Source organism: Antennarius striatus, chromosome 9, assembly GCF_040054535.1.
Source record: "Antennarius striatus isolate MH-2024 chromosome 9, ASM4005453v1, whole genome shotgun sequence".
NCBI lineage: Eukaryota > Metazoa > Chordata > Actinopteri > Lophiiformes > Antennariidae > Antennarius > Antennarius striatus.
In genome coordinates this window covers 7,656,924-7,683,138 of record NC_090784.1, presented here as the reverse complement: position 1 = coordinate 7,683,138, position 26,215 = coordinate 7,656,924, and the positions used below count along the sequence as shown (strand labels likewise).

Sequence of the window (26,215 nt, the reverse complement as noted above, 5' to 3'; positions counted from 1 at the left end):
AGGTTCTGGGTTTTTTAATCCACCCGGGAATTAACATGTCAGAAACTGTTGGATCATTTGTCTCATTATTTTGTCTGTAGTTACACTTGCATCAATGTATTTGATCCTTTCATTTGCGTGTCTCCTTCATGCCATTTATGTTTTGTAAATAGACCATAACTCAAAAACAGTTTCACATCTTTTCACAGAACTGTCCACACCCAACAGCCAAGTACAGAACTGTGGCGGTGGTGCCTTTTGCTAGTTAGGGACTTTTGCTATTTTTAATTTTTCCATTTCCAAAACCACTGGTTTAACCTACACACTTCCTGTCTTCCTGGACGTAACAGAAATATTCTTCCCAAAACTCGAAAAAAATATCTCCAATTTACCAGAGATATAGCTGTAGATGTTTTACTTATGATTTTTCTGTTTCCTCTAACTTAAATAAATTCTTTCTGTGAACGGCTTCTTTGGTGGGAGATCCTCAGCATCCTGTTTTTGTGTTTTTACATCAAATTAAACATATCATGTAATTAAATGTGAGGGTCTGAAGTCGCTCTGAGATAATTACTGAATCACAGTCAGGTACACATGAGAAACTAAATTCAAAAGAATTTATCTCTCTCACACAAACACACACACAGAGGAGGTACAGAGAGTGCTCCTGCCCACTAGAGGGCATCACATGCTTTCACTTTTTGCTCAAATGGACTGATGAAATTCTTTATTAGGCTACATAACAAAATCTAAATAATTAAATGTGGTAATTTTGGTAGCTGCTCACAACTATATTACCTTTGTTATTCTTATCTGTCAGGACTGAAAACAAATCACATCCTCCTGTCTGTCTCTTTGCAGATGTGTGTAACAGCACTGATTTGCCAGAGCTTGAGATCATCAGTTTGTTGGAGGAGCAGCTGCCAGTCTACAAGCTGAGGGCCGACACTATCTTCGGCTACGAGCGAGATGACTGGTTGCACACGCCACTGGTGGGTCCCGCCGCCGCCCTCGACCTGACTGCTGAACAGACAGAGGAGACCCTCAAGTACTTCTGTGAGTTCAGCTTCTTCGGAACACGGTGTTGATTATTCTAAGACTTAATTTGACCTCCAATTGGAGACATACAAGTGTATTAAAGCCTTGTGATCCTACATCAGAGGAAGAGGATTGGTCCAGTTGTGTGTTACTGCTTTCTTTAGTGTTATAACCCTGTTGTAACCCTTAGAAATCTTAGAGAGAAAGAGAGAGAGAGAGAGAGAGAAGGACATCAGACTGTACTGATCAGAACAGCTGGTCACAGTTGCCACAACAAACAGAGGGACGGTTTTCTCTCATTCAGTCTGTGTTTTCGTTCCTCCTTCTGTTGAACATGTACGCACGTGACTTCCCTTATCATGCTGAGAGCTGGCCAGGAGTTAAACCACCTCTACACACACTTGGCTCACATAAAACATGCGCGCACGCACACACACACACACACACACACACACACACACACACACACACACACACACACACACACACACACTATACACACTTTTTAACTATAAATAATTCAGTTCTAATTCATGGCTGCTTGTACTGTGACTTAGGTTAAAGACTACTTTCCAAAAATAGATCAAGCATCTTATAAATAGGCATAAGTGAGAATTGGAGCTGAGCTCTGATGCTGACGAGATCACGTTGGTCTTGACATTGAGCCACCAGGCTAAGAGACAATGACAAGGTCACCTTCCATTAGGAGAGGCCGCCTGCAAGGGGTGTTTTCTAAATATTCTCTTCACAGTGTTTTACAATATTCTCCTCCTCCCTGGAGTTGTGTTGGTCATTATTCCATCATACAGAAAGCAGAATACCGACACCATGTAGATCAGTATTTTTCAGCTACATACCCAAATAGTAAATCATGGGTTTCTCCATATAGACATTATATTATAGTGACCTTATATGACATCCTATACATTAGCAATAAGAGTAGAAATTCATCCCAATCTGTTGTCGTCAGCTATTGCATCCTCACTGTGTTAACTCATTGACTGCCAGACACTTTCAGCGCGGACAGCTCCCCAGTGCCAGAGATTTTGAGCATTTTCACTGAATTTTGAAGGCCCACCAAATATTCATTTTTTAGGCTACATAAATATTCCACATATCACCCGAAACTTTAGACTGTCTTCTTTCATCAGAAAAAAAAATTTTGTTTCTAGCATCTATGTGTGTTTAGTTATTGCCCGTAGAACACAGGGTGGTTTCAGCAAAAACAGCTGATTTTGACCAGAAAACGGAGATAATGACGTTTTACTGCAGAGAAGCAAATTCAAGCAAAACTCCAACATCAAACTTCTGAAAATACTTTTACTTATTGAAACAATGCAAACAACATTAGAAAAAACATTTTTGATGAACAAATGATTTTATAACAATTTTGAAAATTAGACAAAACATAACAAAGTACATTCATCTCACTGTCAACTGTCAGAACCATTTACAGGTGAGTGTGTGTGGGTGTGTGGGTGTAATCAATTATATTTCTTTTGAGTGTGATAAACAGTGAAGCATTCTCCTGCATGCAGGGGAATACGACATGCCTTGCACCACATCCTGGTCTCACTCCTCCCACCCCTTCTAGCACACACCCGACATTTCCTTGAGGGATGTGCTTTCTTTGTGGTGGCCCTCAAACGTTCCAGCTTGTGCCTGGACATCAGGCCATCGAGTCTGCCTTCTGGGTCTCTGTTTCTGACTGACCTGGTTTGCAGCACGTCTTCGACCTCCATCTCCTCGCCTTCCTCATGTGACACGTACCCCTTTTCAGTCCAGGACCTGGCAATATCCTTCATGAAATCAAGGTGCGATTTCTTGATCCCTGGGTTCCTGGACCTGAACAACACATAGGCATTGTACACACAAATCTGGAACAAATACGCGACAAACTTTTTTGTCCAGTTTTGAGTTTTCCTGATGAAGGGGTAGTACGCAATGTTCTGGTCTAGTTTGTCCACCCCATTCATGCAGGAATTGTACTGAACCACACACTCCGGTTTGAGCTGTGCCACTTTTTCCCGCAGACCCTTCTGCCACACCTCCACCCTCTGCATCCTGTCGTTGTGGCAGGTTGTTATCATCCTCACCAGGCGCTTGTCCTGCCAGGCCAAGACCAGTACCCGGCCGTTGTGTCGCACCACCTTCCCCTCCTCACCCAAGTCTGTCTTTGACGGCTCCCTGATGATCTGTGGTTCGCCACGGTTTTTCCTGAGGGTTCCACAAACATTGGTCTTTTTTTTACACAACTGCTCACACAGTTTTACAGAATTATAAAAATTGTCCATGAATATTGTGTACCCCTGCTCGGTCAGGCGGTCAAGGAGGGAGAACACAATGTCTGGGAGTGTGCTCGGCTGGCCAACATAAGGCAACATATTGTAACAATAGCCAGTCCGCGAGTCACACAAAATATAAGATTTTATGCCATATTTGACTGGCTTCTGAGGGTTGTAAACCCTGAAGTTCAGGCGTCCACGCCACTGCAACATCCCCTCATCAATGCAAATGTTTTCATGGGGCTGATACAGCTCTTTGAATTTGGAAATAATTGAATCAAGGACAGGACGCACTTTATAAAGTTTATCTCCAGCATCCTGTGAGGCATTGTCATTGAAGTGGAGAAACTTCCCAATTAGCTGGAACCTGTTGCGTGGCATGGTGTTGTTGAAGTATGGAATGGCTTCCATTGGATCCTCACTCCAGTACATGCTGACGCTGGGCTTCTTTATGTAGCCGGTGAGGAACGTAAGACCCAAGTACTTTTTGAGCTCTGGAACGTTCATCGGTTTCCACACCCTCTCTCTGGAGTGTGGCAGAGCTTCAGGATGTGCCTGTATAAACTGCCGTGCATACAGGTTGGTCTGAGACACAATGTGACCCAGCAGCTCGTCAGTCAGAAACAGCTGCATGAAGTCAACCGGCTGGTCTGAATCCAGGTCTGCAGCCGCATTCTGGGGACCAGGGGTTGCCACGAATGGGAACTTAGTGGGTTTCCAGCCATCATGACCCCAAACACCTGCATCCACCTCCAGTGATTGGCGTCTCCTCGCACCTCTCCCTCTAGCAGGTGCACGTCCTCTACTCGTGTTAGGGACTGTAAAATATAGAAATATACAATTTTACACTATATATATATATGCATGCTTGAAATAAGTAGGATATCATTTTACACAACATATATATATATTATATACACACATGCCTGAAATAAGTACCATTCTACAAAACATACACACACACACACACATATTATACATATATACACACACATGCCTGAAATAAGTACCATTCTACAAAACACACACACACACACACACATATTATACATATATACACACACTTGCCTGAAATAAGTACCATTCTACACAAAAGAGTAATACATTCATGGATGGGGAACAACTTATGCGGGATGGAGGGCCGACACGTGATTTTTACATCATGTAACAAAGTAGCAAAATAGTTACCTTTGCTCCTCAGATCCTCCGTGGGCTCCCAGGGGTCTGGGGAGGACTCCCTGCTGCTTTCTGACGGAATCCACTCAGATGACGAGTCCGGGTCCGGTTCAGAGTCAGAACCGTCACCGGACAGACGCAGCGGAGAACCCTCCGCAGCGGCGCTCCCACGTGGGACGCCGCCGAACTGCGGGGCCCCCCCGCTACAACCCGCCACGCTTTCCTCGCCTCCGATCCGGTCTTCAATCTCCTTGGGTGCATCTCCTGCACCCCGATCCTTACCGCTGTCGCTCATTTCCACAGCAGCTACACTGCCAGACAAGCTCTGTGCCAGTGTGAGCTGCTTGAACCTGCCTCCTCCACATGCTTTCGCCTTGCGCTTCGCCATTTTGCTCTCCACTACTGCCCCAACACCGACGCTTCTTCGTCGTTTTATCTGGTGATCTAGGGTGTCAAACACTGCCCCCGACCGGAATAAATGGAATACAAGGCTGAAAATCACACAGAATGTGCGAAACGCTTTGATCTAACGTTCCCTATAAAAAACGCCTAAGACGAAATATGACGTCTTTGGCACTCAACGTTTGGATTCTATAAGACGAAATATGACGTCTTTGGCACTCTGTGAGTTAAACAAGTGAACTTAGTGTGGCTGCTTTGGCTTGTTGGCATTAAAATGTCACTTACATATCATAAACATGTTATTTAAGCCAGCAGACTCTCTGTAAGGAGTACATTTTTCCATTAGCTTGATCGCTGTTGGTCTCTGCAATCATTACAGTGTTATAAGAGTGCTTCATCTTCTCATAGTGTGAATCATAGCTTCTGATGCTATGAAACTGGCTAACATTGAATGTGACTCTTCCAGTCATTACACTCTCTCTCACGCAGTGTTAATTTGCTAATTTCATCATTCCCATGCTTTACTTCGGGCTGCCACGTCATCTCTGCCAACACTGCACTGCTATCCTGCTAGGCCTCGGAGTCTGAGCCCGTTGCTATAGGAACCACACAGAAGGACAAAGTAGAGGAGAGGAGGGGGAGTTTCTTGAATACAAATGGAGCGGCAGCAGTCCAGTGACACTGCTCCTTCTGATTGGCTGTTGGCATCCTCTAACCACCTCTTCTCCACTGTGTCATCATTTCTGCTGCAAAACTCGTGACTGCTGCTACTGCTGGCTCGCTCACACGGGCTGCATCTCTGTGTTTACTGAGACACTGGTGGAGATGCTGAGGTCCTTGTGCAGAGTTAAAGCTGGCACTGAGCAAGGAATGTTACCCAAGAGGAGACAGTGATCATAACGTGAGTTCAGAGACACTGGGTCAGTGGGCAGGAGTGCAGGAAGATAGACTGACGAGAATCTATAAATGGCTGGAGAGAAGAGGAACTGGTCCATTTTTACAGACTGATGAAGATGGAAGATTCCAACTGGCATATATGCTGAAACGCTGAACAATCAACAATGGAAAGGACAATAAAGTGACAGTGGTTTTTTTCCTCCCTGCTGATAATCGGTGACACAAACAGTGGCTCAGCAGGATAACCAGCAGAAATGGAATTCCACCCAATGTGGAGTACAATAAGCTTACGGGTGGACTGACTAACCGAGCATCATCGACTATTTTTGAGCATGCCTGGATGTTTGATTTGCCGTGGATGTAATATCTAACTATGCAGGGGCTTTGGAAAGGATACAGCTACTTGTCAGATCAGTGAGGATGAAGAGACGAGGCCAAAGCAGGGCCCAAAGATTCGTTAAGACAGACTACTATGAACTGGACTGGTGCTATGAGGAGTGCACTGATGGTAAGAAAAGAGTCTCATTGACTTTTCTGCCGAGACACCTGGATCTTGAATAGTTGATAGTCTAGCAGCTATGCAAGGAACTTGCATAGCTGCTAGACTACGCAAAATGCACTAAAAGTTCCAAAGATGACACAAGTTGTCTGCAGGCTGCACAGTGGAATCAATGGGGCTAAAATACCAACTCCCTTAATCCAACCTCACCTACAAAATTGTACTTTTTACCATTCGCTCCCTTTCAGATTTCATTAACATATCATCATCTGTGATTACATCCCTCACATGTTTTGTGACGTTGGGTAGCCACTGGCCAGGTTTCATAATGTGTCACTGGCTGATGCAGTCAAAGGGGAGAGGTAGGACTCAGATGGATTGGCCAATACTAAACAGGGATGATGGAAAATGCATTTATTGTCCAAGAAGGCAATTTCTACAGTCAGGATAGTAACAGTAAAGCTGTAGCTACAGCAGACAGTGGCTGTTGCAAACACTGACTGTTATAAGTGACCTGGAAAGAGGAAAAACTGAAGACCTGAAGAAACCTACAGACGTTACAGGTGTCAGAAACAGAAGCTTTATTATTGTCATTTACATGGAATTGTACTAAACAAGGAGGTAGAATGAAAGGTTCATCCTGAAAGAGTAAATTTGGAATCAAGACCATTTCTGTGTAGAGTTTGTGTGTTCTTCCCGTGTCTGCATCGGTTCTTTCCGGGTTCTGCGGTTTCCTCGCCCCACTAAAAACCTGCTAATTAGGTGAAATTGGTCACATCGTAGGTTTGAGTGAGTGGGTGCAACATTTCCTAATGCTAGCTTGTCTTGTAGGAATTCCTGCGTAGATAATGATCTGACAGATTGATTGGTGGGTGACTGATGATTTCTGATCACGTGTCATGTGATGAGCTGCAGCATGTTGGAGCAATGGTTGAGTTACTAGCATCCTGAAGTTACTCCCTTCATGCATCATTCGAGCTCCATCTGCACCTCTCCAATTTATGAATGTGACACCTGTGTTTGTCTGAAGCATGATGGGAGAGAATGCTGTCTACAGAGGTTTCTGTGTGCATTATTTTGCATGTGTGTCAGGGTTGCTCTGCATAAATTGTTGCATAACAGTTTGAATAAGCTCAGCATCTCCCCAGTGTAAAATGTGGAGATTAAAAGCCTGCAGGATTTTTCAGCCATGACAACTACACAAGGATAGGTTTGCTGTTTGACACCAATGTCATAATGTTCAAACAAGCAAAAGAAAGAGGAGGTGTCCTCTTTGATAAATCTCTTGCTGGAGTGCAGGAGCAGAAATACATATCAGCTGGTTGGGTGTTATTCTGAGAAACTGTAGGGGAAGGATGTGAAAGGAGGTAGGCTTATATGTAGTCCTGATGATGTACGTGCTGCTCATAGACACTCGTCTGGAGCGGTCTGAAAGATGTTTGTTGCCACTTTTAGATGCTGGATGGATGGATGGATGGATGGAGCAGGGTTGTAAACATATAATTGTCTAAATGGATCTTTTTAAAACTCCTTTTAAAATTTAGTAGTTTCCTTGAAACAAAGACTAACTGTGAACTGAGAAGAAAAGACTGTGAATCAAACGGAGTGTAAAGAGTGAATGTGACCGGAAAAGCAATGGGAACGCTGCTGAACTCACGGCTCTGAGTTGTGTTCTTTGTTTCCTAAATTGCATCCAAAGGACCATTGAATGGCGTTACTCAAGCATGTAGGCTGGGACTAAGCAGCCATCAGTTTTCCAGACCAATTACTATCATTTCAACACTGGAGGAGTGACTAATGAGCAGAAAATTTCACTGCTTTTATGTGGTGTGTTTTTATTTATAGGGATTGTCTTTATTTGTAGGGATTGTCTTCCGCAGGTGATCACTCTGACCGGTTACACAGGTGAATATCCAGGGTACAGACATCGAGGTGGTGTCCTCTTACAAGTACCTGGGTGTTCACCTGAACAATAAACTGGACTGGAGTACCAACACTCACTGTCTCTATAAAAAGGGTCAGAGCAGACTCTATCTGCTCAGGAGGCTGAGGTCTTTTGGAGTGCGGGGGCCACTCCTGAAGACTTTCTATGACACAGTAGTAGCCTATTTATTTTTTATGGGGTAGTCTGCTGGGGGAACAGCATCACTGCGGGCAACAGGAAGAGACTGGACAGGCTGATTAGGAAGACGGGTTCTGTCCTAGAATGCTCCCTGGACTCAGTGGAGGTGGTGGTGGAGAGGAGGATGACAGCCAAGCTGACATTGATGATGAAGAACCACTCCCACCCTCTGCAGGGCACACTAAGATCACTGGGGAGCTCCTTCAGTGATAGGTTGCTTCACCCGAGATGCGTGAAGCATCGCTATCGCAGGTCTTTCCTTCCCACGGCCGTCAGACTGTATAACCAGCAATCGTCCCAGCAGACCACTCAGCGAACACCACATTCAAAATCTGGATGACCAATGTAATCTGCAATTCTGTAGTTTGTAGTGTATAGATTTGCAGTGTAAATAGAAAATGTAAATTTTTGACAATGTATGTTAATATGTTTACCATATGTGAATATGTATATTTCATATGTTGCATATATTAATATGTATATATATTATTTAAGTATTTATGTATGACACACACACCCCCACCCCCCGCTGCCACGATCGCACAAATTTCCCCACTGTGGGACAACAATAAAGGATTATTATTATTATTATTATTATTATTATTATTATTATTACTAGGTCTGTTCCAATGGACTTCCAATGCATCACCTTGTTTAGTTATTCTAAATATGTCACACAAACACACATGTATATATTAATTTTAATAACCCCCTTATCCTCCTCCATTAAATATTATATGCAGTCAGAGGGACGTGGAGACAGTTTACCAGCCAAAGATCACATAGCTGTGATCTTTAACCAGCCAAAGATCATAGGTGTGTGATCTTTGGCTGGTAAACTCCAGGTAGAAGCAGACCTGTTTGTAAAATAGTGGAAGATGCTATTCTGATACACCTATGGGTAAAGAAGGGACAAAATGCAACCCCTTTCCACCCTGTACCTCGTGTGTACAGGGTGTTAAATGGTCCAGATTTTGGACCATTTAACCAGGACATATTTGGAATACCCTAAAGGCATTTCGATCATGGACTGCAACCTGTCTCTCAGATAGGCCACTTGGGTTCTGAAGAGTTCACAATTCCGATCATTCTTGAAGCAGGACAGGTTAAGCCATGTGGTTGTCTTGTGATTAAAACAATGCACCAAATATGTCTGGGATTCAGTCAAACATCCACTTCCTGATTTTCTCTGCCTGAGGACTGAAGTCAGTGTAAGAGGTGATACGAGCTTTGTTTGATAGAGGACAAATGTTTTAGTTTATATTCTGTTTATCTGGCTGTAATTGCACTGTGTCTTGAATTTATTGTCTCCAATGGTATAGCTATTCATTCCTTTATGGCTCACTGTCCATTCACGTAAGAAACTGTGACTGGCCCCACCTTGGAAATTGGTGCAGGTCTGCTGTTGTTCATTCTGTCCTAATGTCACCATAGAGGCTGAACAAGACTGTACCAAGTTATTCACTCTTATCAGGTGGGAGCGATCATTTTCATTGGAGTTAAACTCTGACTTGGAAACGGGTGTCTCTCTGCTCTGATTGGCTCCTCTTTGTGCCAGTCTGAACTATCAAACCCTTTATAAAGAACAAAATAAATGATGTATCTGTTGTGTTAAATCTGTTTTCAACAGTTACATGACTTCTAATAAATTACGGACAGCCTTTCTTACAGTTTGAGCACCTTCCCCCCTGTCTGTGGTAAAGTAGAGTAGTCCATCCGTTCAAATGAGCTTGGGAGGAGTCAGGTTGTGTTGTTTTCTCACGGAGCAACCACAGGGGACACTTTACACACTCACTTCAAGATACTTTACTGGGCTGGCATTATTTTGGAGATGAGACACAAACACTTACAGACTTTGTCAATCATGTGCTTCAGGTGGACACACTCTACAGCCAGACTATCCTCTTCACAAACACTTTGCTAGAGGTGTTCTTTCACATCTCAGCACAAGCAGACTAATCATTCATATTTGATAAAACTCAGATTTAGCTGCCTGCGTGCAGCACAGGTCAGGGGCATGGCGCTGCACCTGATCACTTTGTGGTTTAGTGTGTAACACCAGTATCAGAGAGAAGGATGGAGCTGATAGCTGCCGGCATCAGGGCTGAGCAGTCCAACCAGACAGACGAAGACAAGGAATATGTTCGTCTGGCTAGTTGTGGAAGTATGGAGCAGGAGGAAGATGAAGAAGAGGAGGAGGAGGTTGTTGCAGAATATGTTTGTCTTCCCGGGCATGGAAGTACAGAGCAGGAGGATGAGGAGGAGATGGATGAAGAGCAACAAGTTCTGTGTGAAGGTACTCCTGTTCTTCTATGTCTCATCTACAGGTTGGCTTGCTCCGTGTAGTTTAGGTGTGATTATGTGGATCCTGATTATTGGTTATTGGTTATACATTATTGGATATTTGTGTATTTCAAATGAAGTGTTTTTTGTCTTGGTTATATTTGATTATGTATGAAGTATTATCTGTAGACCAGTGAAATGAGTCACTGTTCATTAACAGCATTTTATAGAACCTATTCAGATTGATTTCAACCAGCATCAGTGCAGTTCGTATTCAGCGATACACCCTGACTGTACATGGTGTAATATTTTACCAGCTTCATGCAGGCTGTGTTGGGATCACTTTAAAAACAGGCCCTCCTCTCTGTCTATTGTTTTGGTGTGTTTGCGTGTTGTTGCTGACATTGTGCGTTGTCCGTTGCCCAGCAGTAAAAAGTCTGTTGATGTGGGCGGAACTCCAGACAATTGGCCCTACGGCTTCAAGGAGACAGACAGACTTCCATCTAATGATCCTTGATGACCTTAAGTAACATTTATCTCATGTGTGAAGGCAGGACCCATGGAAAACTACACCTGATGAGGGACGAGAGCGAGACTGTCTCAAGTTGCCTCCTCTCTGTGTCAAAACCAGTAAAACCCTGTGATCACCTTCTGATATTGAGTTACTCCTCTTTTTAAACAACCCAGGTTAGACCTGCCTCTAGTGTGTGCTTTCATATTTTCCTCCACCACCAATTAATGACCAAGGTTGATCATATGCAAATCTATTGAACCAGCAAGAATCTGACCTCAACCAAAGAGCAGAAAGTTTTGTTGTTTTGTTTGGCATTGGAGTATGACTGGAAAATTACTCAGCTGGTAAAGTTTGTTAAATATGACATCCATGTTACAATAAACCTACATGCTTTTCTATAGAAATCAATCTCACACACACACACACACACACACGCACACAGATAAACAGCCTTCACCTTCTATCAAGTGTAGGCAGAGCAGTCATGTCTATCACCATGGCAACAGTCCGTGTGTAGACACACATATCTTGGCTGTCATCATGTGTTCATCTCTCTGTATCACGCTGTGCCTTTCCATTATTGTCTTCCCTGGTGAAGCTTTAGGTGTGTCGGTGTCTCACTGTGACTCATTTTTATTACAGATTATCACTGAAATGTTTGGAGCAGGAAAATAAACCGGTAAACCTTTACCACCAATATCTCTCGCCTGCAGTTGGTTTTGAACATGCTAGCAGGCTGTCCTTACGGTTGTTGGTCCACTGATTTGATCCAGACTAGATTATCGGATGGATTTCTACTCATGGTTTCCAGAGGATAAATCTGCTAGGTGTGGATGAGCTCAAGGGTTTCCCTCTATTGCCACCAATGGACCAAACTGTCTGATAATGGATGCCAGTCATGAAACTATTCTTCACTAAATGTTAGCCAGGTGACGCCTTGTGTATGCAAATATGTTGTTTGCATTGGCCCTCTCTGTTTTGCATTCAGTGAATATTTACAGTGACATTTTCCAAACTTAAAGGGACAGTGAAGTTTTATGTGATGTATGTTATTCATCATAATGAAAAATAGAAGAAAAAAATAAATTTTATATGTGTAGCATCATCCTTTTGGTCAGAAAAGCTTCAAATCTGCACCACAGCAGCTTCCGCATTCAGTGGTCACGTGGGCATCACTGGCGCCCAACATGGCTTGGCTTCTATAGGAAACAATGCAAGCCACGACGCAATAACTCTATAAATATAATGGTTACCTGCGCGGTGAACGGTTGTGTCAACAGAACATCAAGAAAACACACACAAAAAAGGGGCTATCATTCTTTAGGATATTAATTCCACACTGTACGACAGTAACGAAAGGCGGCTAGCTCAATGCTAACAATCGGAAAATCCCATTGACGGGCTAGCGCGTTAGCATCGGTAGCGCGATTAACTTTTCCATACACACAGTAAACCATCTAGCGACTCACCCCAGGTGTCTTCATCTGAATCACATTCTGACAGAGATATCCAACTAGTTACAATGTCCCGTTTAGGTTTACTGTGTGTATGGAAAAGGTAATCGCGCTACCGATGCTAACGCGCTAGCCCATCAATGGGATTTTCCACATTATGTTAGCATTGAGCTAGCCGCCATTCGTTACTGGTGCACTGTGTTGGATTAATAACAACTTAAATAACAAGTTTATATTAACATGTCTTGTATTTATGAATGCATAAGGATTAGGGCCTGACATGCTGTTTTAGTCTATCACTTTTGTTTACGTTTCGTGAGTGCCATAATCCTGTGGTAATCTGGTCATAAAATCATTTATACAATACTTCTAGTAACTCCAGACGTTAATTAATTAACTAAACCTTAAAAATTCAGAATAAATACTATGGGTTGTCCAAAAAGATCTTACCTTCAAATCTCTTTGGAAATCCTCCGAAGTAAAGTGCTCATGGCTCATCCTCTGATCCTGGGTCATATTGACCCGGTTTATCCGTGCTCTCCATCTCCTTCCTTAGCTTCCCAGAAGCTAAAGAAGAATAGGTCTTTGTCTTTGTGTTATCTGTATGTTCTGTGGACACAACCGTTCACCGCGCAGGTAACCATTATATTTATAGAGTTAATTGCGTCGTGGATTGCATTGTTTCTTACGGCTGCCAAACCATGTTGGGTGCCAGTGACGTATGATGCCCACGTGACTACTGAATGCAGCAGCTGCTGCGGCGCTGATTTTAAACTTTTCTGACCAAAAGGATCTTCTTCTCCTTTTGGCTTTCCCCTTCAGGAGTCTCCACAGCGAATCAGTTGCCTCCATCTAACCCTGTCTTCTGCATCCTCTTCTCTCACACCAACTACCTTCATGTCCTCTTTCACTACATCCATAAACCTCCTCTTGGGTCTTCTTCTAGAGGATGATGATACACATACATTTATTTTTTCTTCTATTTTTCCTAATGATGAACAACATATAAGTCACTTAAAATGAACTTTACTGTCCCTTTAACTGGAATAAGTAATTGTTTCTGTTGAGGCTACAAGAGTTAAATTTATCTGTGATGTTGTGTGTGATTTGTTATCATGTCCCCCAGCATCACACTTTCAAACAGTGTGACATCAAACACCTCCGCTCGCCAACGACAGTGTTAAAAGTGACTAACAAGACTGTTCAAAAACTAACACGCTTATAATAAGTTGATATCCACACCAAGGAATTTCACCTATATTTGTACTGTAGAAACAAAGCTCCATAAAATCTCACACAGATATGGCAACAAACAGAACCACAGTGAAAATCATTGTTGGAAACAACACAAAATGATTTATGGAATCGTAACAACACCCATTATGGGTGTGAAGCACTGATTGATAAAAGCTGATTGATCATCAATCAGGTTTGATAATCAACATGTTATCATGTGGCTGAATCAGCTGATCTAGGGTGTGGCACACATTCACTGCTTATCTATTATTAGTCACTGGTCATATCAGTTGATTAATAGGTGGGTCTGTATGCATACATTAGATGTATGCTATCAAAACATCACTCATGAACAACAGAAAAAGGATTTAAAAAAAAGTGTTTTCATGCCAGTTGTTTTATCTTTTAAATGCAGAGGCACTGTTATAAAAACAGTGACAATCATTTCTTCAATCAACTGAATTCTCTCTTTAGAATTTGTATTCATGGTTTATAAATAAGACACAGCAACACCCTTTTCTGCCACATGCAGTCTGAGCAGTGACTGAAAACAGTGAAGAAGAGCTGGAGTTGCTCCTGATTTTGTGTTCCATTATTCAGTGAACTTTTCTACCAGGACTTTTCTTTTGAGACTTTTTCCTCTCCGTCTGTGCAGTGCTGTGTGCTGATAGAGTGGGCCAGATGACGAAGACATACAGCGACATCGATGCTGTCAGTCGACTGCTGGAGGAGGTGAGACAATTTCACATCAGTTAAAGCTATAAAATACAGAGGACTGAAGCACGAGCAGACTGATATTACGTCTGATAGTCTGAACACAGGTTGCCTCATGTTTTTCCTGACAGAGCAGGTTTAATGGAAATCCATCATGGAATGACTTCCTGCAGCTGACATTCAAATCGAGTTCATCCACCGATAAACTGAGAATGGCACAGGATCATTACTAAACGAATCATAAACTTTAGCAGCCAAAGACTCAACCATTTATTGACCAAACATGGCTTTCAAGCAGTCATACCATCAGCAAACTGACTGGCGATCTGTCTTCACCATGTGACAAATTATTTTACTGAAGCCCACAAGGCTTTAATTTTAGTCACAACACTTTAATATTTACTGTGCAGTTGAGCAGCGTGCAGCTCTTTTAAGACCAGTAATAGCCCCATTGATATTCATTCAGCTGTGGCTGATATTTATTTGTACTGATTTATAATGGGTTCATAATGATAGTTCAATGTTGAGAGTTTTCTGCAGTTGTTATTGGATATGAGAAGCTAACACGAATGCAATGATGCCACAATTATCATTCTATTATCTATTTCTATATTGATTAAGTCACATGACTTTTCCATCCAACACAAAATAAAGGCATCAGTATCAGTTAAATACACAGTAGCATTGTCTGAGGACTGGTAGCCCGGCTCCGTTCCAGTCACAATAACAAAGCAAATGAGCGCATTATTCATTTAAAGTCTGTGACAGCTTCAGCGGATTTGCTATGAAAACACCAGAACCTCATCTTTTTTTGCAGAAAGAACGTGACTTGGAGTTAGCGGCTCGCATCGGACAGTCGCTGCTGAAAAAGAACAAAGCCCTGAGTGAGAGGAACGAGTTCCTGGAGGATCAGTCGGATCACGTACGAGAGGAGGTACGTGACAACTCTGTTTAAATGTAACAGTCTGTTATCATTTGTTTGGACATGTGAAGTCATTGTCAGGGTCTCAGTGGGGTTTTTTGGGTTTTTTTCACCATCAGTTGTCTCAGTTGCGACACGACTTGTCCATGAAGGATGAGCTGTTACAGTTCTACACCAATGCTGCTGAAGAGAGTGAGGGGGAGTCCACCACCACAACACCGTAATGTCCCACTCATCTCCTGTCCTCCCCTTACACATCAATCTGCAGAAATTATTTTGCAACCCAGCTTTAGCTTTGGTCATCTTTTAAAACGCTCTCGTGCTCAGTGTTCATGAGCTTTTTTATCAGCTAAATAATAAAACTTCCTAAAAAAAAAAAAGCTGATTTATCACCGGTACTCTAATGGGTCTCTATTGTGTTTAAATGTCAGTTATATACTGTATTAATAATAAATATGGATGAACTAATTCTCTTGAAACACAATTCACACTTCTATAACATAGTAGTGGATAACTGATTGACCTGTTTCTCTCTGGTGTGTGTTTGCAGTGTGCGTCCCACTGAACCCAGTGTGTCAGCTCCAGTCTTTTTCCCCCTGGACTCCCTTCAGAAGAAACTCAAAGATCTGGAGGAAGAAAACAAAAGCCTGCGTTCTGAGGTAGTCTCACACGAGCAGGCAAATGATGCATACATGTTATTGTATGCTTGTAAACTATTAAATCAATGCAAGTTTACAATTAACATTTTAAATCGCAATTTGCAAATAAAAAAATAATAATAGAAAATTAATGTAAAAATAAAGAAAAAGAAAAAATAATACAAAATCAATGAACATCAAAAATGAACAATATCAGACTCAGGACAATGATCATCAAAGGGAACTGGTTTTGTTTTTAGATGTAATGTCTATTCAATTCAGTTTATTGGAATTTATTTCTTGTTGTAATGTCTTAAAGTGGGAGCAAAGCCTTCCTATATCAATATATAATGGGGTGAATTATAATGTTTACAATATTTAGAATTGATCTGATGATTTGATTTCTTCAGGCCAGTCACTTAGAGACAGAAACCATCTCCTATGAGGAAAAAGAGCAGCAGCTGGTGAATGACTGTGTCAAAGAACTGCGTGAGTACCGAGCTGACTGGTGTCATATCCGGAGTATATCATGTCAAAACATTCAACCGCTACCTTTCTCTGTGAACACAAAAGCCTTTTGTCTGTCTTTAACAAAAACTTGTTGCTGCTTCCAGGTAATTCCAACCTGCAGATATCCTCTCTGTCTGAGGAGCTGGCCAGGAAGAGTGACGATGCCTCCAGACAGCAGGAGGAGATCACACACCTCCTCTCCAAGATAGTGGACCTGCAGAAGAAGGCCAAACTGGTACAAACAGCTGCTGCCATCTCTCCTATTGATGTCAAACATCTACCGTGTATTTTCCTTATTAACATTTTAGCAGAAACATGGTCTTCATATCGCTTTCCTCTTTTGTCTGGTGTGTTTGTAGTATGCTGTGGAGAACGAGGAGCTGACTCAGCATTTGGGTGCAGCCAAGGATGCCCAGCGACAGCTCACAGCTGAGGTTAGACAATCTAGTGACCACGGCCTCTCCACTGTTTCCACTGTGGTAGCATTCACCAACACGTTTGTGACTAGAGGAGATATTAGCTCAGAGGCTCTCAATTTTTTTCCATTAAGCTCTGGAAGCGCCACTGCCACCTGCTGTAGAAGATGTGCAATTACATTTTAGTCTATCTCACATTATCACAGTTTTACTGGATTGTGATTATACATATATATTGTAGTACCAGATTTGTCATTTTTTCCTCTACTCTTTCTCTTATTGTCGTCCAGCTGCGAGAGATACAAGATAAATATGCAGAATGCATGGAGATGCTTCATGAGGCTCAGGAGGAGCTGAAGAACCTGAGGAATAAAACCTTACCTCTCAGCACGCAGAGGCGTTTCCATTCTCTAGGTCTTTTCCCAATGGTGAGCTCATGATCACAGCAGCATCACAGATGATCCAAGGTCCCAGCATTTCCAACATCATTTAACATTTCTTCTTCCTCTGCAGGATTCTCTGGCAGCAGAGATAGAAGGCACCATGAGGAAGGAGCTCCAAATGGATGATCCAGATGTAGAAGAGCAGAGGTATGAGGCTTCAGATAAAACACACGTAGAGAAGTATCTCCATGGTTTGCTTCAATGTAATAGTGAAATGTTTCATGTTGGATGCACTGAAATGATTTTTCATCACTTTTGTTCAGATTGCAGCCAAAGCGAGTGTTCCAGACAGTCAAAAACCTGAACCTAATGCGTCAGCAGCGTTCCTCACTGGCCCCCTCCCCCCTCAACATCCCCGGCTCCAATCAGACCTCATGCCTCACCTCAGGGCGCTCGAGCAGAGTGGGAACACCCTGCTCCAACTCTGTGTATGGCAGTGAGATGGGGAGTGGGAACATCCTGGACAACAGGACGAGCAGCATCATGGGGTCAGACGATGGGTATGGATGAATCCACGCTGCCACTCATATTTTACACTTTTTGATGCAGATTTTGATGAAGGATTTTATGCATCTGATTTTCAGTCACTTTCTTTAAAATTTCTTCTAACAAGACGGCCAATCAAAAATCACAAAATAACAGAAAGACTTGAATATTTTCAGTGACACCCATCAATTTTCAACCTTATGCCTGTTTCCAGCTCAGAGGATTCCAACAAGTGGCCTCCTGGTACTCCAGGGACCCCCGGCAGCAGGGACCTGGAGGCAGCCCTGCGGCGTCTGTCTCTCCGCCGTGACAACTACCTCTCAGAAAAACGCTTCTTTGAGGAAGAGAGGGAGAGGAAGCTGGCTTACCTGGCAAAAGAGGATGAAAAAGGCTGCAGGGGGAGTAGCGGAAGCCCAGGAACGCCAACTGAGAGCCTGCTGTCGCTGTGCTCACATCCCTCCCTGGGAAGCATCTGGTCAGGATATGCATTCACAGCCAGATCCTACCTGCCGGAGAAGCTGCAAATTGTGAAGCCCCTAGAAGGTGAATATTCCTCACAGAGACACAAGTCTGCTTATCCTCAGAATGCAGAGCACACTGAAAACAACCCGTAACAGCAACACAATTCAAGCCAGACAAATTTTATATTTCTACTTTGACGAGTGAAACCCAATCACAGAACCGCTGTAGAACCCTTCTGAGCACAAGTATCATTTATGATTTTTCATAAGCAATGTCCATCCAGAATGTGGCTCAGAGCTTCAGAGGATCATGTAGAGACCCTGCTGGTGGTGCTGGAGCAACAGGGGGGGCAATTTAAATCTACAGCAGTCCTTTTACTGCAGACATACACAACCTCGCTGCTCGGTGAAGTATAGAATGGCTGTCTCAATATCGTTATAAAGCAGTGAGCATGATCTCTGTTTAATAGGGTCTATCATCCTATAATCATTTATTTCCATAATGAATTGGTTTTGAGATAAAATTGTCTACCTGAAGTTTAACATTGAATGCCCCCCCACTCACACACACACGAACACACCTCACCAAAAAAGAAAATTTTTAAACAGTGTGACCTCCAGTTTGATTTTTTTATCAACAAGTAGTCACAGATGTATTTCCTATCTTGCGGCTCCACCCAGTGTTGAACACTCAACCATGTCTTGACGTTTCTTGTTGCTTTTCAGGTCAAATGTTATTTGGGAAATTTATTTGTATGACAGCTTGATCATTAAATATTTCTGTCACACAAACATGTCACACAAGCTTTTGAGAGTATTCCTCACCATGAAGGAGTGAGTGCTCATCCCACATTAATGCACATTTGTTATTTTCTTTTCTTCTTTCTTCTTTTTTGTCTTCAGCCTTCAGTATTCTCTGTTCAGAGCCTCTTCATTAAAACCACACTAATTTTCCCACCTTCCTTCCTCTCATTCGTTTTGTGTTCTTTTTGTGTTTGTGTACTGACATCGTTCAAAGAGAGGAGGTGCCACATTTCCGCTTTAAAATACAGTCCAGTTTAAGACAACAATGATGAAGTTGTTCTTAAATGGCCACATTTGGTTCTTTACCATCAGCATTTCTAGACTATTTTTTTTATTTGACTGCCATTTCTAGATGTCCAGTTGTACAGTTTTTTTTACAGATATCACAGATATTTCTATTAAAAATATGAAATGTAAATTTAAATTTATAGTTCATAGAAATATAAGAGAAATATAGCAATTCGATCAAATGCCAAATGTCTTTTTTTTTTTTTCACAGAGCAGCAGACAAGATTATCTAACCCCTTTCTGCTGTTTTTCCAGGCTCTGCTACCCTCCATGCATGGCAGCAGTTGGCTCAACCCCACATGGGTGCTCTGCTGGACCATCGGCCTGGCGTGGTCACAAAGGGCTTCCGTACCTTAACGGACGAACAGGAACAGGAAGACAACTGGCAACTGGACCAACCAGAAGAGGACGAGCTGTCATGTGACTCATTCACCGGGCTGCCAGGAGAGAGCTCTGCTCCCCAGGATCTGACTCGCTCTACCTCCCCTTCACCTGTCTGCTGCAACCAAAATGGACCTGTTGATGATAATAACGAATCAGAAACATCGCAAGGAGAAACGTGCAAAGCTGGAGATGCAATTCACCGGACAGAAGGGCATATTATAAACGCACCGCTTTCCTTCAGCACACCCTCCCCTTCTTCATCTCCTCTCCGCTCCTCTTCAGAGATGAATGGACATGTGGACCTGAAGGAGCTCCAGGCCTTACATGCTGCCTCCATGCCTGGTGAGGGAGTTCTTAGCTGAGGTCACTGCATCCACCATCCCATGTATCCCTGCAGCATGGGTAGAACAGGGATGGGGAAGGGGGGGTGGCTTAAGAAGAGGGGTTTGTGAGGTAAATGGGGGAGGGCATTCACAAGACATTCCACAACCCAGTGTGTGACGCCCCATCCTGCATGTGCCGTGTGCGCAACACCCACCCGGCCCTACGGCATCCTGTGTGTGCAGCCATCCACCTCCAGCACAGAGTACATGTATTTATTTGTTCATTCATTCACATCTTCCCTCTCTGTCCACACCTCCTGACACTGGGGTGTGTCATTTCAACCAGTGATGCTTATTTTTTAATTCCTCAGTGATTCCTGTTCCCTGCTACGTCTTCAGGGTGTCTTTTCCTATTCTAGTGTCGTTCTAATCATCTCAGGCTCACTGATGACCAGCAACTGTGTTTTCTTTTATCAAATTAAATTCCTGTCTCAACACATGTTAATCTGGACTGTATTTCTTCTAACAGTCAGCATTGACACTGAAATGCCAGCGTACCATGCAGACATTCTGGGTAACGGTTATGTTCAGTAACTACGTTACTGGTATCGAGCTGGTGTATTCAGTAACTGACTGAGAACACATGAGGCATCATCCAGGCAATAAAAGATTTAACGAAAAACGTTTCCACTGCTCCAAATTTATCACCGCTGACATGTAGATGAGATGATCTATTTGATTAAATAGATGAAAACTAACCTTCTGGCTAATTCTGGCTTTTTTTAACCATGTATAATCATGTGTCTATAAAATTGCATTGTCCCCTTCAAATAAACTAAATTGAGACTTACTACTGCTTTGGTCCACACATATAGTCAAGTTTTGAAGAGATACAGACTAAATTGTTGAGAGAGGGTGAATCAGTGATTCCATTCTTGACTGAAGTGAATCTAAAACAATTGGTCCATTTCTGCTTCAAACTTTCTGGACACATCATCGTCTCTCCTGCATGTTCAACTAAGAATCTGATTGATGCCGCCTTCCCTTTTCCTTTCCTTATCTCTCTGTCATCATACTGTTTTTTTTGCTGCAGATCACTGTGTTCTGTGTTTTTTCCCAGTCTTACTTGGTACGTTTGGACTCTCATTTTGAGCCCTCTCCTTTATTCTGTTTGTCTTCTCTAGTTAATTTCCCAGGAAAGTGTGTGTCCCACACCAGCTCTACATACACCTTCACCACCTGCAGGATTCTCCACCCGTCTGATCAGCTGACCTCTGTGTCCCACAGGTAGATATGTTAAATGTCTGACTGGTTTTCATCACAGTTGTACTGTACTCCATTTTAAACTGTACGTAGCAAAATATTCTATACATTGGTGTGTAGATATAAATGTTTTGTACTCCTCAGGGTACAAAAACAGTACCATAACTAAAGTAGCTGTTCTTGGTGAAGAAGCAGCTTGCCTTCATTAGATTCATTAGAGGAACGACTCTGTTGATACCACAGCACACGGCTGACTTCGTACTCTCTAAGCCACTACCTTCTGATTGGCCTCGGCAGGTCAAGTGATGAGGAAGATGAGATGGAGCTGTATCATATGGTTGTCATGGCTGAAGTAGAGCAGACTCATTGAGTGCACCCACTCAGGTGCAACTGGGTGAGGCGATGCATGGGAGTGTATTCCTAAAGACTGTGGGTGTGTGCAAAAACAAATAACATCAGCAGTGTGCCTGTCAATACAGTATGTTCCTAATCCACCAATCAGCTACTGACAACTCTGTGACTCTAATCACTGATCAAATCCAAGTCTGTCTGGTTTTGAGCAGAATAGTGCAGATAATAAGGGAACAACGGGGCCGTGCCCCCCTTGGAGGGCACACCCCTCTATTTGAGGGGGTGAAACTACCATTTCATTTTTCATTGATGAAGAGAATAAAGTGTAATTGTACATCTGCTCCAGTAGGTGGTAGTATTTGCTGTCACATCTACAAGTAATGTACCAATAACTGTAAGTCATGAAGCGTGCGCAATGAGTATTTACTACTCTCTTATGGTATAGTGTTTTTTTCACCGAGCATGTACGTGCATACACACACACACACAAGCACACACACACTGCATGGAAGAAAGTGGGGTTTTCTTCTTTCTACGGGGGGCTTAACTAAAAACAACTGAGGAGCACGGCTTTAGGGCATCTGCAGATCTACCAGACTGCATCTACTGTGGGAAAACTGAATAACTCAGCAGCAGAGTCTTGACAAACCCTCACAGAAGACAGCAGCAGCTATCTGAAGCTCAAACTAAACCACTCACAGCATCCTGTTAATGACATTTAGCATTTTGCTTCGACTCTAAGGGCTTTGCGATACCTTTACGTTAGACCACTTGGCCCACATGACCCAGGATCAGATGGAGACCAGGTGGTGACACCTCAATAGATTTTCACGCTTGTGTTGTTGTGTACGGTGTAGCTGTAAGCCTTCATGTTCCTATAACTAGTGTTCTTGTCTTTCTGTCCCTGCATCCGTTTTCTTCCTCCTGTCTTTTCCTTCATGCAGTCCAGTAGCATCTATTCAGAATATTTCCTGCGTTGGCACCACTCCTCCCACTTCTACCCCCATACCCTTCTCTGCACCACCTACACCTTCCTACACCCCCTGCTGCACCCCGCGCCGCCTCTCCCTTTCTCTGTCTCTAGCCGAGTCCTCCACCAATCTGAGGGACTCCACAAAGACCACCAGCACGTCTCTGGGCCTGGTGCGCCTCCTGCTGGAGCGTGGGATTTCTGCTTCGGTGTACGACCCCCGCAGCTGGGACCGCGGATTGGACGCTAGTGGAGCTTCAACTCCCGTGAGAGGAGAAAGCACGCAGTGGAGCCATGGGAAACAAGAGGAGGTGGAACCCCCGCCGCTGAAAAAACGTCCTGACACCCTCGTCCTCCAGCCGTCCACCCCACCCAACTCCCCTCTTTCCAAATGCTCCACCACTCGTCCAGTTTTCCAGTTCAGCCCTTCCGGCGATGACGCCCCGTTTCACGACGCCTTCCTCGCTTCCAAACCGGCTCGTACCATCCTGAGGGAGGTGCTGGGGGAGGCAGAGAGGGATCGAGGGGGGAAAACAGATGAAGACAGCCAGACAGAAATGCTGAAGCTGAGACTTGTGGACAAACTGAAATGTTTCCGCACGCTCCCCCCCCATGCTGCTTCAGTTTCACCTGGGAGTACGCTGTTAGCGCCCTTCGGGTCTACTGGACTGGGGAACAGCGCACTGGGTGGGGGGCTTCCAGGCTTGAATGCGGGGCTGAGAAGGAATCGAAGCTACCCTGCCATGGTTGGGGCCAGTATGGCCATGAAAGACCCAGGAGGCCCCCCCAGCACGGAGATACTCATACCGCATACGATGCAAACTACACAAACCCAACAAGCAAATCACACACAGGTCACGAAGGCCACACACACCCCACAGACATTACACACACTGGAAACGGTCACCCCACAGACCGTCACACACAGACACACACGACCAAACGGTGGACCGAACCATTCAGCAAGAAACAGCCAATGAGACTCTGACGTGACTGGAGATGGTTGATGTGTTACATGTGAGGTCTCACATAAAGATGCATTTACAAAGCCAAATACCATATATGGACATCAGTGTCAGAGCTGACTCATGATGTTGGAGTACGTTGCCTTCAGTGTCCGTTGTAACTGTGTGTTGCGTAAGATGTACCTGCAGCATACATTAAAGTGTGTTAAAGTGCAGTCTGGTGAAGGAACTGCAGAGCATTCCCACAACTGTCTCGTCACTATGGAAGAGTACTCTACAGGCCTGAATGTAAGACGATTATTTATGCAGTTTGTTTAGGAATAAACAGCTGACTTATATTCCTTTTAGACATAATACAGGAGCATTTGTAGCCTTGATGTTAATATTTATCTCCACATAGTATGTTTATCAAACACGTATGTCTGGTCTAAGCTGGAGGATCCCCTGAACAAAGTTTCCCATCAAAGACAACCAGGTAGGGATCAACAACACAGAAGGAGACTAATTTACTAGCTTTACTTAAGTATAAACAAATTAACATATTTTGTCACTAATTGTTATTTCTGATCAGGCGTGTCATCACATTCAATTTGAGAATGTTGTTTCCTTCAGAGAGCAAAACGTGGTCATCTTATACTCAGGCCTCTGGTATTTTTTTTTTTTAGCTGCAACCTTGTCTGAATCTGCTTTATATTTCAATGAAGTGAAATGAAATCCACTGTTTTTCTTCTATCTGTGATTCTGCATCGTTAAAATAATCTGGATTGTGGATTTATTGCATCTTTTACTGGTTTGTGCCTAAATATAACTGATACTCTATCTTACTGGAGTGTCGTTCACTTTGTTTGATAAATGCATTATTTTTATGCAGCAGAGGGAGTCAATTAGAATAATTGCACAAATTAATGCTTTGCATCTGAACAGACTGAGTGTCTCCACACATGCTCATTTGTGCCTGTGCATTCACTGCCCTTTGTTTTCATCACCTAATGAGTCCGGGTGAAGCATCTATTTCATATGGGATGATTAACCTCTTTCTTTGTTTGCGTCTCCTATTGGATCTGGGGATGCATCGCTCTCATTTGGAACATGTACCACATAAAGTCAGACCAGGTCCTGCCATACAGACACCTGCTAAAACACTGTGACAGCAGAAAACCAGAGGCATAGCTGCAGGAAACCAGTGCTGTGTGTTCTGCCTCAATCCGGAAAGAGGCACGACATCCCAAAGGTCAAAGCACCTCGAATCGAAACCAAAGTCCAGTCTTGCGCAGAGTGTGTGGTACCGCAGCGACACAGAGTTTAAGTCATTTTGCACAAATGTACTTTTTACTCCATGATGCCAGTCAAAAATAAGAAAATGCCATCCTGGCATTTATTTTGTCAACTCGTGTCTGTGGGTAGAAAAATGACAGTTTGTCTGTTTTTTGAATGTAACTAAAAGCAACTCGAAATGTCAAAATGTTGGATTTTACTACTGATTGTTTTTGAAAGGATGTTTTTAGTGCCAGAGAAAATTAGACACCCATCAGACATCAGAAACACCTCTATCCAGTGAAGTGATGTCACCGGTTAGACTCCTACAGCGGTGAGATGCTGGATTGAAGGTTTTAATGAGAGATTAATAGTTCTAAAATATATTTATTGAACACATGAGTGTGTTAGAGGTATGCATAATAATGTCTGAAGGACTGTTATTAGGATGTTATGAAGACTGAATGCTAAACATATTCTTGGCCTTACAGAAACATTTCCATTTTAAACCAGTTGTAGACTTTGGAGAAAGAAATCAGTCAGACAACAATTCAAGTATTCAAGACTGAAGGCTTACGGTGTGTGTTTGTGTGTGAAGCTGAATGTAAGTTATTAAACAGTAATATAGGGCCATGTATTAATGTACAGTATGTTGATTTAAGTTGATCAGCTTGTGTTAACCTGACATTGTAAATGTGTGAGACATATAACAATACGGTCACTTTGACCCGACACATTTACTGTTATAGTAGAACAAAAACAGGGAATTAAGTTCAATGTTTTCAATGAGGAGGAAAATATACCTTCTGTTCAGGGACTGAAATGTTCTATTCTACAGAACGGTCTGTACTGTCAATAAAAAAATGCATTAAGACTGCCTCATTTACTTTATTACTGTATGCTTTCGTACATTTGCTTCAAGGCGGTTCTTACGGCCTTCCCTGAGGTCTGGCACAAGTTTTCCACCTGGAATACACCGAATACAGCTAAACGGCTCTTAGTGAGAGGGATGCTGGAAAATGGTATACAGTGCTGTACTACTGATAAGAGTACCAGGACGTATAACGTTGAGTTGTGACCTGATCTTTAAATGCTTGAGGTGGAGGTTAAGTCAGTTTTGTCACTACACACTTCTTCA

At 43.0% G+C, this 26,215-nt stretch overlaps 2 protein-coding genes across 5 annotated transcripts in view; one reads left to right on the top strand and one right to left on the bottom strand.

Annotated features, from left to right (window-relative positions):
• The window catches only part of LOC137601130 (trafficking kinesin-binding protein 1-like), a 33,024-nt gene extending 7,075 nt beyond the window's left edge, over positions 1-25,949 (top strand). For 2 of the 4 annotated variants that reach the window (XM_068323159.1, XM_068323157.1), the window contains exons 2-16: positions 841-1,035; positions 14,541-14,617; positions 15,417-15,533; positions 15,641-15,741; positions 16,072-16,180; positions 16,570-16,648; positions 16,774-16,904; positions 17,029-17,103; positions 17,376-17,513; positions 17,599-17,675; positions 17,792-18,028; positions 18,229-18,557; positions 19,823-20,293; positions 21,459-21,561; positions 22,833-25,949. In XM_068323159.1, coding sequence (XP_068179260.1) covers positions 14,567-14,617; positions 15,417-15,533; positions 15,641-15,741; positions 16,072-16,180; positions 16,570-16,648; positions 16,774-16,904; positions 17,029-17,103; positions 17,376-17,513; positions 17,599-17,675; positions 17,792-18,028; positions 18,229-18,557; positions 19,823-20,293; positions 21,459-21,561; positions 22,833-23,838 — 3,024 coding nt within the window. In that variant the 5' untranslated portion in view covers positions 841-1,035; positions 14,541-14,566 and the 3' untranslated portion in view covers positions 23,839-25,949. Of the gene's footprint in view, positions 1-840; positions 1,036-5,565; positions 6,286-10,173; positions 10,695-14,540; positions 14,618-15,416; positions 15,534-15,640; positions 15,742-16,071; positions 16,181-16,569; positions 16,649-16,773; positions 16,905-17,028; positions 17,104-17,375; positions 17,514-17,598; positions 17,676-17,791; positions 18,029-18,228; positions 18,558-19,822; positions 20,294-21,458; positions 21,562-22,832 lie in introns of those variants that run through there. The other 2 variants (XM_068323158.1, XM_068323156.1) reach the window with 2 other exon arrangements.
• On the bottom strand, positions 2,146-3,797 carry LOC137601902 (piggyBac transposable element-derived protein 4-like). Its single transcript, XM_068324380.1, has 2 exons — positions 3,597-3,797; positions 2,146-3,234 (listed from the first exon to the last, which is right to left on the bottom strand). The coding sequence occupies exons 1-2, from the start codon at positions 3,635-3,637 to the stop codon at positions 2,502-2,504; spliced, it is 774 nt and encodes a 257-aa protein (XP_068180481.1). The 5' UTR covers positions 3,638-3,797; the 3' UTR covers positions 2,146-2,501.
• Positions 25,950-26,215: the final 266 nt, after the last annotated feature.